Source organism: Solanum tuberosum, unplaced genomic scaffold (genome assembly GCF_000226075.1).
Source record: "Solanum tuberosum cultivar DM 1-3 516 R44 unplaced genomic scaffold, SolTub_3.0 scf00034, whole genome shotgun sequence".
NCBI classification, from domain to species: Eukaryota; Viridiplantae; Streptophyta; class Magnoliopsida; order Solanales; family Solanaceae; genus Solanum; species Solanum tuberosum.
Genome location: NW_006238962.1, coordinates 1,138,998 through 1,151,021, shown reverse-complemented (window position 1 = coordinate 1,151,021; position 12,024 = coordinate 1,138,998). Strand labels below are relative to the sequence as shown.

General features: G+C 34.9%; 1 protein-coding gene across 1 annotated transcript; it reads left to right on the top strand.

Annotated features, from left to right (window-relative positions):
• Window positions 1-1,873: 1,873 nt before the first annotated feature.
• LOC107059754 (UPF0392 protein RCOM_0530710-like) lies at window positions 1,874-3,691 on the top strand. The gene has a single exon (XM_015306654.1). The coding sequence runs from the start codon at window positions 1,874-1,876 to the stop codon at window positions 3,689-3,691; it is 1,818 nt and encodes a 605-aa protein (XP_015162140.1).
• The last annotated feature ends 8,333 nt before the right edge of the window (window positions 3,692-12,024 follow it).

The window sequence follows — 12,024 nt, the reverse complement described above, 5'->3', positions numbered from 1 at the left end:
TTAGAAAGTGACTGGACATTATACAATTGCATTGCCCTCTTGTGTATCATGCAAATTTTAACTTTTCAATTGTTGATTAAAAAAAAAGGTAAAAGGCAGAATGATTAGGAAAGAGTAGATATTTTTTTAACAATAAACAAGACATAATGTAAATATATGTCAAAGGCTTTCATTTTATTGGCCTAATTGTTGAAATCTTGTGTGAGTTTAGCTGTAAAATACTTACTAATATAAATTTGAATGTGATATTCCAGATGTGTATCTAAATTAAAGATTAAAAAATAAATAAAGAAGCACAAAAGAAGAAGTTGAGAACATTATAAATCATTACTAAAATAAATATCAGAGAAATTCAAAAAGATGAAAATTTGAAAAGTAAAAACTTACTTATAATATCAAAATCTGAAGAATCCCCCGTAACTATGACAATGTGTATACTCCTCAATAAAAAATGATAATAATTAAGAGATTAGAGATAATTGAATGAACCAAAATTCTAATTGGTAAAAATCCAAAAAAACAATTACTCATTTCCCTTAATATGGATATAATGCATTAAGGTTTTGCATTTTTTTTTTAATTAGAAAAGAGTGACATAACAATAGACCAACAGAAGAATTGGTCAAAGAGCTCTCATATCGGGCAATACATACACAAAAGTAAAAAAGGTCATACAACAAATGACCTTTTCATTCAGACAAAATAATAATAGTAGTAATAGTAATAGGAGCAACAAACATCAATATCAATTAAACTTTGGGGTGAAAAATTAGAGTAGCAATGTGGTTAAACAGTTAAGGGCATTTTGGTCCTCCTTTTTTGGTCTTCCAGTTGTTGTAGCAAGGGCAAACACCTTTGTTTTCATAGAAACCAGGAGGAACACATAGTCATGTCTTGCAGCATTTCTGGCAAAAGAACATGCATGGCTTGTGGTACTGTGTCTTGCTACATCTTCTTGTACATTGTGGACCATACCTTGAACGATTAAGGTTTTGCATTGAAACACAACTCCAAACTCATATTTCTGATAGCAATTTCACATTTAATAGTATCTGATATATTACAAAGTCCCTTGAATAACATAAATTTTTAGGCATTTCAAAAGTTACGGTTACACTTCTAAAATGCATGCATTATCAAACGTTATAAAATACAAAATGTTTCATATGCATAAAAAAACTAAAATCATAAAAAAAAATTAAAACTACTTCATGACAAAGTTTGTAGGAATAAAGTACCTTCTGAAGCACACAAGTGTATTTATAAGCTAAGGAATAGATCTTAAAGGTATATAGAAATCAAAAGTCATGCTGATTTTTTTTTATAGATATTCAAAAGTCATGCTGAAATAAAAGGTATACAAATAACTCTTGGGTTCTTCATACATGCACTTGCATTAAAATTGTACTTATTGCTAGGAAGTTGAATCACGTAACTCTAATGCCAAGGAAAGTATATACAAGTTATATTACTTCTTTTGGCTAATTCATTATACAATATATTTAATAATTATTTAGTAATGCTAATAAATAACTCATAATCTAAAAAATAATTAAAATATTATTACTTAATATTTAATTAATTAGGTTCTTAAAACATTTTAATTAACATCAAGGGCAAAACTGTAATTCAACTTTGAAGAAAAAATCTTCCCACTTCTTTTAATATCTTTTAAGAATACAATACTTTACACTATTATGATAATGTGTATGTGCATATATTTAAGGCCTCTTATTATTATTATTACGCCCTTCTATTCTGATCTATCATTTCTATCAGAAAAATTCTCTTTTCTTCACCTAACTTACCTACTTTTGCTCCTACTGGATCTTCCTGTATTATCATCTTCCAAATTCTCATCTTTTGAGTTATTATGGCCGGAAAAATCCTTACGATTTTCTTTCTCATTACCACTTCAATTTTCTTCTTTGCTACTCTGTATCACCTTTACCTTCGTGATTCTATCTCCTCTGTCTCCTCCTCCTCCGTTGATAACAATTATCTCCGACTTTCTGATCCCCCACCATCACCACCACCACCACCACCACCGAAAATCACCACCATTACTATCTCCTCCCCACCCCCACCCCCAAAAATCGCCATTACTATTTCCTCGAAAAAATCTGATAACCTCGTTATTCATGAAAATATCTCTTCACCTATAACTCCATTTCAAATTTCTCTGTTACGTGGTCAAATTTCATCTGTATCAATTCTAATGCCTGATTGGGAAATTTTTGTTATTGTTTCTCCGGATTATACTCATGTAATTTCTCATCACGATCCTTACATTTGTTCATACGGAACAGGGGAGATTTCCCCTGCTATTCCTGCAGGGGAGCTCCATTTTCCGGTCCGGTCTATGTTTAAGTGCGAGTTTCCAAAGAGAGCTCGCCGGAGATTGCCATTTAAATCACCCATATTGATGAAATCAACCGAAAATCGAAATGTTAGCATGATATCAACAATGCCGGAGCTGTTAAGGTGGACGTTTCTCGTTTACGATTCTCTAACAACAGATGAGGACATTGTTTTGTTTGTTAAAGGGGTGAATAATCGTCAAGGAATTAACAGAGAACCCAATGAATTTAGCTGTATTTTTGGGTATGAGGGTAATAAGGTAATTAGAACCAACGTAACGAGTTCAATACAAGAAGTTTTTCGATGTAATCGCCCTGATCCAACTGTTATGGAAGGAGAGGGAGTACCAATCTCTCTCGAAATTTTACTTCCTGTTCCAATGGTTGTACCTTCTGTGTCTTACTACAATGCACCACGAAAACTGGCAACTAACAAGAAGTCAGAGAAAGCTCGTCTTTGTGCATGTACCATGGTGTACAATGTTGGTAAATTCTTAAAAGAATGGGTATTGTATCATTCAAAAATAGGTGTTGAAAAATTCGTGTTATACGACAATGCTAGTGATGATGATTTAGAAAAAGTTGTCGACGAGCTTGTTCATGATGGCTATGATGTGAAAACTTATTTTTGGGTATGGCCTAAAACTCAAGAAGCCGGTTTTTCGCATAGTACAATTTATGCTAAGGATTCTTGTTCTTGGATGATGTACATTGATGTGGACGAATTTGTGTATTCACCTTTATGGGCTAATCTATCGCGTCCATCTGAATCTCTATTGCATTCTTTGTTACCAAATCCTAAGAATAAACAAGATCCATTGCTTGACAAGAGACAAGTCGGGGAAATTAGTATCCCATGTTATGAATTTGGACCATCGAATATGAACTCTCATCCTATAACAGGAGTGACACAAGGATACAACTGCAGAAGAAAGATCGAGAATAGACACAAGTCTATTGTATTCTTGGACGCGGTTCATCACTCTTTGCTCAATATGATTCATCATTTCATATTAAATAAAAGGTATAGGGGAAAGAAAATGAGTGTTCATGATATGGCGGTGAATCACTACAAGTTTCAAGCTTGGCCTGAATTTAAGGCTAAATTTAGGAGAAGGGTATCGGCTTATGTTATTGATTGGACTAAAGAATTGAACCCACGCTCAAAGGATCGAACCCCAGGACTAGGATTTAGTCCGGTTGAGCCTAAAGGTTGGCCATTGAAGTTTTGCGAGGTATATGATAATGGTTTAAAAGATTTAACACGGAGATGGTTTGCACTAAAGTCTCCAACTCCGTTACATGAATACCGTATGGAATGGCAAAGATGACTAGTTAGCGTCTATGTTGCTCAGACCCTTAAAAGATGGTATGACACTCGTGTTAGGTCCTTCAAGAATACATAACTTTGAAGATCATTTTGAAGGATCCGAGCAACATATAGGTCGAAATTTTTCTTTAAGAGTTATATATTACTCATGTATATTATGACACATTGATTTTTTGCTATCATTGATTGAGCACCAGCTGCAAATTTACAGCCTGAATTGTGATCACTAAGAAGCTTAGAGGAAACCTTTTTTTCTTTTTCTTGTATAGACATTTTATTGTTGTTTTATTAATAACTAGTTAGATTTCCTCATTAAATTCTTTGTTTTATTCATTCAAGGTTCATTACTGTCTCGTTTTAACTTGTTTGTCTTACTTTCATTTTTATTTTGTTTGGAAAGGAGTGACTCTTTCCTTTTTTTGACAACTCTTTGATTTCAATTTTTCACACGACATACTTAAAATATAAGATTAAAAGATATTCGGATACATTACTTATGTTTTTAGTTTAAGACAAAAAGATTCAAAAGTTTTTGTTTTACTCTTAAGTTTCGTATCAAATTGAAATCAGACAAACAAATTTTAATTGAGGTTTCATTATTAGTTCTTGTTTTGTGCTAATTAATCCTCCCCAAACTCAAGTAGCTAATATTATTTCTTTTGGAATTATTCTGGTGTAGTTTGCATGGTGGCTTACAAAAATACTTCTATAGTTTGTAGTTTAAAAAAAAGCACAATTTTAATGAAATTTATGTGATTAGAAAAGCATACTATACAATTAAAGGTAAAAATAAGAAAATGACATTTATTTTTTAGGTAATATTGACTAATAATAAGGAAGGAATTAACATCACCATCAAATGGAATAGAGGATAAGATATTTGACCATGTGCTTTTTCCAGATCTAACGTCTCTATCAACTATTATTTATCTAAGTTACCTACTTTTGCTCCTACTAGATCCAGGAGGGATTTGATACCTAATTCTCCGATCTATTACTCATTTCTTTCTGACTCGATAAAAATTACACTCTCTAGACTATTGTTAAATTCTTTAAAAATTAATTATTGCCAATTATTAATAAACAAAGAATTGAATGCAAACTAATTGATGAGAATAAATAATGAAGAGGAATATATTTCAAGGTAAATATCGCAAAATACTTGTCATGTTTTACTTTTCGAAAATCAAATATTTATATGAATTTTTATCAACTTTTTAACATATATTTTTTCTATCATATGTATTGATATGATAAGAATTGTAACTTATAGTACTTTCTGTATAGTTTTATTACATATTTTAATAAAAGTTAAAAAATGATATTTAGAAGTTAAAATTATGTCTGAACATCAATTTAACTTTGAAGAAAATACATTATTAGTATTTAAAAAAATTAATCAAAATTACTTTTTCAAATTTGAAACTTATCTTCAACTAGTGGACTATTTTTTGAATGCTCAATTTTCTCTCTCTACGAATTACTCTCTGCCCTCTCTCTATATGCAAGCAATAGAAAGCCAAGGGCCAGCTGTGGCCCCGATGCCCCCACCCCCTGCACCACCAGATCCCACACCACCTTTAACCAATGAGAAATCGACAAGTAACCTTTCCTCCACTGTTCCAACGGCTACTTCCTCTTCTACCGCCCCAACGCCGCCCATGGACACCACAATTCCGGCCAAAAATCAATCTGTCTCTGTATCTCAGAAACCTAATCCCAACTACAACTCCAATCACAAAGAGAATCAAGTGGGTAGCTCTAATCCCTCTTCTAATATGAACCAAGACCAAAGAGTTTCTCACCCCAATCACATAAATAATACCCTTAAAATTTCCTCCAATTTTGATCCCCCGCAAAGACACATTAATGCTCAACAAATTGATCAGCCCCCCACAAGTTTTAATCCTGCCAATAACAATGTCAATAATCTGAAAAATCAAACCTGGCCTCCCCTCTCTGTTTCAAAGCCTTCTTTTGCGTCTACTGTTAGTGCATCACTTGCTCATAGTGCTGTTGGAAAGCAGCCAGTTGATATTAAATATGGAACTCATATGGGTAAGCCCGCAGTTTATTTCACAGCTCAAGATTACTTTGTCAACCTTGCGGAAGACTGTAAGCGCACCATTGTTGGAAAATTTACTAGAGGCAAACCAAGCATGGAAGAAGTTCGAAAACTCTTTGTTAGTCATGTTCCATTGAAAGGTACCGTCAAAATTGCTTACTTTGATCCTAGCCACATTTACATTGACTTTACAAATGATGCGGATTTTTACCATATATATTTTAAGCCTTTCATTACTCTTGGTCCTTATAGTATGAAGATCATTAGATGGACCCCCGATTTTGTACCCGAGAATGAGACCACTATAGCTCCTGTTTGGATTTTAATCCATCAACTTCCTTGGCACTTATTTAGATGGGATATTCTTTCCAGAATGGTTAGCTCAATAGGGACTGCTATGGCTCCAGATATGGCTACCTACTCCAAATCAAGAGGTAATGTGGCGAAACTTAAAGTCGAAATCGATTTGCTAAAACCCAAGCAAGATCAACTATGGGTGGGCTTTAATAGATTGGATTCTAACGTCGAAGATGGTTATTGGTTAGATATTGAATACGAAGGAGCTCCTTCATATTGTCTCTATTGTGCAATGCAAGGCCATGATCAAAATTCTTGTAGAAACAAAAAGAGAGACGAAACTTTCAAGTCTAAAGAGATCCCTAGCAAGGAGGTTGACAATGAACAATGGGAAGTTCCTAAAAATGCTAAAAGGAATGCTTACAAGAACAATGATGAAGGGCTAATGCAAACTGGTCAAAATCCTCAAAACAACAACAATGGAGCTCGGCAGGATTCACTACACGACAACAATACTTATCAGCTTAACACCAAGGTTTTCCATAACCAAAATGATTCCGACTTGAATGTTCAAAAGACTGCTTCTCACAAGATCAATGACACTGGAAAAGACAAAAAGAAGAAAGTCCAATGGATACCTACACAAAACACTTCCCAGATGACACCCAAACAAAGCAACCAAGAAAATACAAAGCAAAATTCTGCAGCCTCTTTACACGGAACTCAACCTAGTACTTCCCAGGCTCCTATTTCTAATCAAATTCGAGGTACATAAAACCAAATTCCTGATACTAGCAACACCCCAGAAGCTTCCGATCCCAAAAACATTATACAAAGCCACATTCAAATGTCTAGCCAAACTGATCGTGTGAACAACACCATTCAAGCTACTAAACGGATTACAATTTTGAAGAATAACAATAAAAAAATACCGCAACACAAACCCCCGGATCCCCCACAAGAACATGGTCCTAACAAATATGAAGCAAGAAATCCCACAAGGATGAACATACATGAAGAAAATGTTGTTTCTGACTATGAAAGTGATAATGGCGTGGATTCTGATTTTATGACGTCCGACCAAGAACTTGACAACGATGATAATGAAAATCTTATTGTTAGTGATACTGAAGATGAGTATGAAAGTATGGAGGACCAAGCTAACTCTAGTGAAGACAATCTAGATAATATCTCTATCAATAATGATGATACTACTATCCAACATGTTGAAACATTTGTTTCTCAATCTATCCCTGCAAATGAAATTGACCAAGCTTTTGACGATATATCTGACAAGCATAACCTATCTCCCAGAGGACTAGAATCTACAAGAGGAGGTCTGTCATACAGAGGAGGTAGGATAGGACGAAGAGGCAAAGGTATTCCTTCTGTGAAATACTCACAGAACAATGATGATCTATCCGCAACTTTTTAATGATTAAGTCACTTATTTGGAATATTAGAGGCATCAATTCTCAAGGTGCTTTTGACAGACTTATTCAACTCAAAAGAACTCATAATCTCAGCTTCATTGCAGTCACAGAACCTTTCTCTAATAGATCTAAACTGCATAGATATAAAAGAAGATTGGGTTTTGACTTTGCTCATGCCAATCTCAATAATAAAATTTGGATCTTTGGAGACACTACTCTGGATTGCAATGTTATTGCTGACAATGACCAAATTGTCACGTGTTCCTTTAATAACAATGGTGCATCCTTATACATCTCTATTGTGTATGCCAAATGTAAGATGCATCAGAGGCAAGATCTTTGGGATGATATTAAGAACTTTGCTACTGTGAACTCTTCTCCTTGGATGGTGATAGGGGATTTTAATTCCATAATTACTCCAGAAGAAAAGAAGGGTGGTAATGCTCATAATATCTCTAAGAGTATGCCTTTTATCAATTGTATCTTGGATAGTGGTCTTCTTGACATGGGCTTCACTGGCTCTCCCTACACTTGGTGTAATGGTCGGGCTCCTAAAAGGAGGATTTGGGCTAGATTGGATAGAGCGCTTGCCAATTCTGAGTGGATCCAATTGTTCTCAGAATCATCTGTTGAGCATTTGGTTAGAACCGGGTCTGATCATGCTCCTATGTTAATCTCCACCTCCAACTCTCTAAGGGAACCAAAGAAATATTTTCGGTTCCTTGATTTTTGGACAGAACATGAAGGTTTTATGCAAGTAGTTGAAGATGCTTGGATCATTCATGTTGAAGGCAGCCCTATGTGGAAATTTCATCTCAAGCTTAAGAATGTTTGTAAAAGTCTCTCACACTGGTCTAGAAACACAATTGGTAACATCTTTGATAAGACCAAAGAGCTTCAATCTAAGCTTGAAATGCTGGAGAAAAATTGTTTGACTAATAACTCTGAGGCTAACAGAATGGAGTATAATTGCACTAATGCTTTGCTTGTTAGGCACATTAAGAAGGAAGAATCTTTTTGGAGACAAAAGGCCGGTCTCAAATGGTTTAACGATGGGGATAATAACACTAAGTTTTTTCATTCTGTTATTAACTCTAGAAGGAAAAAATTACATCTTTCTAGAATTAAAAAGCAGGATGGCTCATGGATTGATAACACCGACGAATTGCCGCTGAAGCCATTTTGTTCTTTGAGCAACAGTTCTCCCAAGAGACCACTTGTAGAGATTATTCTATTCTTAGAAGGTTGTCGAGAGTGGTAGATGAAGATGACAACAGAATGTTAACAGAACTCCCGAACATGGAAGAGCTCAAAGAAGCTGTTTTCTCCATGAGCAGTGTTAGCTCTCCTGGTCCGGATGGCATATCAGGTAAGTTCTTTCAATTTTGCTGGAACATTATCTCGTCTGATCTGTTAATGGTTCTTCTGGATTTCTTTGCTGGTAATGAACTTCCCAGATCGTTCACACATACCAATCTAATTCTTATTCCTAAAGTGGACAACCCCCAAGAATTCTCTGATTTTAGACCTATTAGTTTGAGCAACTTCATCTCTAAGATCATCTCCAAATTGCTTAACAATAGGCTTTCTAAAATTATGAATAAGATCATTTCTCCTAATCAAAGCGATTTCCTGAAAGGTAGATCTATTTCCGACAATGTCATGCTTACTCAAGAACTTGTTCATAATTGGAACAGAAAAAATGTAAATGGCAATGTTATCTTCAAATTAGATATGGCTAAAGCATTTGACAGGGTTGCTTGGGATTTCTTGTGCTTGGTTATGAGACACTTGGGTTTCTCAGAGCCCTGGATTGATATGATTGTTAGATTGATCTCTAACAATTGGTATTCTATCATTATCAATGGAGTCAGGTATGGTTTCTTTAAATCTTCTAGAGGTCTTAAGCAGGGTGATCCTTTTGTCCCCTTCCCTGTTTGTTATGGGTGCAGAATTGCTTAGTAATTTAATGGATCAACTACCTCTAGACAACTTTTATTCCATACTCTATTGATAAAGGTAGCCCCCTTTTGACTCACCTTACTTTTGCGGATGATACAATTCTTTTCTCTTCTGGTGATCTTCTTTCTATTGCTTATGATGATTAAGAAGTTGGATACCTATGAGCAAGTTTCTGGTCAAATGGTTAATAAGAAAAATCCACTTTTTTAAATTTCTGCTAATACTCCTGCCCACCTTATTGAGGATATTAAAATTCTTACTGGATTTTCTCACTCCCTCTTCCCTATTAACTATCTGGGATGCCCTATTTATTCGAGAAGAAAGAAAATTACCTACTTTAGTAGTATGGTCTCCAAAATTGTCAACAGAACTCACTAAAGTAGTCTCCTCTCCACTCACCAACACCTCCGACCCCAACCCTTGACCATCCCACCCCTCGCCACCCCTGACTCACTCCCCACACCATCTCACAATAGTGTTTTCACACTCAATATTATTCATATTTTCTTACTTACCGGTTATCAAACACTAAAAAATAAGTAAGAAAGCATTCGACCACCAATTTTTTAATACTTTTTTCCATAATTCAACTCATAAAAACACATTTCATCGTAAAATTACAAAATTCAACTTGAAGCTGAATTCCATAATTTTCAACAATTTAAAACTAACAAAAGGTATTTTCACTCAAAATTACTCACAAAAAATCGAAAACAACTACTCCCTCCGTTTCAAAAAGATTGATCTGGTTTGACTTGGCACGAAGTTTAAGAAATTAAAGAAGACTTTTGAATCTTGTGGTCCTAAATTAAAGTTATGTCAAATGTACAAAATTGTCCTTAATCTTGTGGTCTTAAACATGCCACGTGGAAAGCAAAAAGTAAAATGCTACCAAAAAAGGAAAGAAGTCATTTTTTTGAAACTGACTAAAAAGGAAAGGAGGTCATTCTTTGTGAAACGGAGGGAGTAATTTACAAAAATCATTTTTCATTTTCAAAACAAAATTTACTTTTTCTTCAAATTACACAATGAAAGAAAATTACTCTCATTATCTCGTTTTGGTGTGCAGGGACCTTCCAAATGTTTTTGTTGTCACAATGGAATGAATGAGGACATCAACCACCTGTTTAGCTATGGTCAAATAGCGGAGAAAGTTTGGAAATTTTTTGAACATACTTTGGGACTGCTCTGGCCTAATTCTGATAGCATTCGTACTAAGCTTATGAGATGGTGGCGTTTTAAATCCACCAACAAAGTGCTTGAATTGACCACTCAATGCCTTCCTTCTGTGATTTGCTGGGAATTATGGAAACATAGATGCACTTATAAATATGAAGGCACCAAAATTTACTCTGGCAACATTATTCATCAAGCTACATACCACATCCATTTGATCCTCACTTCCCAGTTCCCTTCCCTAAAGCTTCCCACAAAATTTCGAAGCATTTGTCGGATGATGGAGAATATCAAGCCGAAGATAGATATCACCCCCGTCTTGTGGAGTAAGCCTAATTACGGAGAATACAAGCTTAATGTTGACGGTTGCTCTAAGGGCAATCCAGGAAGTGCCGGCGGTGGAGGTATTTTGAGGAATCATATGGGTCATATGATCATGGCTTTCACAGCATATTTTGGTCACTCTTCTAACAACTTGGCCGAGGCACGGGCTATCAAGATTGGATTGAAATGGTGTATTGATCACGGTTTCAATGTTCTTACTATAGAATCTGATTCCTTGACTGTGATTAACATGATCAACCAAGCTACTACTACAACATGGAGCATTAAGGAGGAGATTAACGACATCCATAATATGACTTCAAAGGGAAATTTTCAGTTCATTCATATTTTCAGGGAAGGGAATAACACTGCTGATCTCTTGGCCAACTATGCGGAGCTTGACAGGAAAAATGACTTCTTCACAGAAACTTTTCACTTACCAAGGAAGATTGTAGCCACTATGAAGAATGATGAAGAAGCTCGTCCCAACTTTAGAATCAGATTAAGGAAAAACACTTTTATCTTCGACCCTGGTTGAGCTCTTCTTGAATGGTACTAGGTATTCTATACTAGACTTTTTGGAAACCTCACTGTACTAGGAACAATCTTCCTCTTTTGCTTTATTTTTGGAAGCTAAAATTGTAAGAATGGCTTACCATTCTAGCTACTCTTGTATGAGGTAAGGTTTGGTCCTCCTCTGTAACCTTTTGCTTTGAAATAGAAAAAAAAAAAAATAAACTTATCTTCAAATTTTTTGTGTTTTTAAAAAACAATTCAATGTATAACCAAACTTTATTTTAATTTTTTTTCTTGAAATAAGAGCTTCCGCTAAATGAGGAGCTTGAACAATTTTGCTAAACTTAGAAATCACGGGACATTCAACGTATTATTTTCCTTTTTTTGTTCATATGGTCATATCAGACCAAAAAAAAATATATGACCCATTTTTGGTTCAATTTTTTCCTCATTTTCTGTAATTTCGTTTCAGTGGAATAGTCCGCAAACCATATATGAGAAGTAAATTAAATTAGACAAGCTCAGTGACAAAGTAAGAAATTTTGTTAAAAGTATTCAAGA

Bases quoted from the DNA above. Each gene is read 5' to 3' on its own strand.
- LOC107059754 (XM_015306654.1), top strand. From the start codon at position 1,874: ATGGCCGGAAAAATCCTTACGATTTTCTTTCTCATTACCACTTCAATT.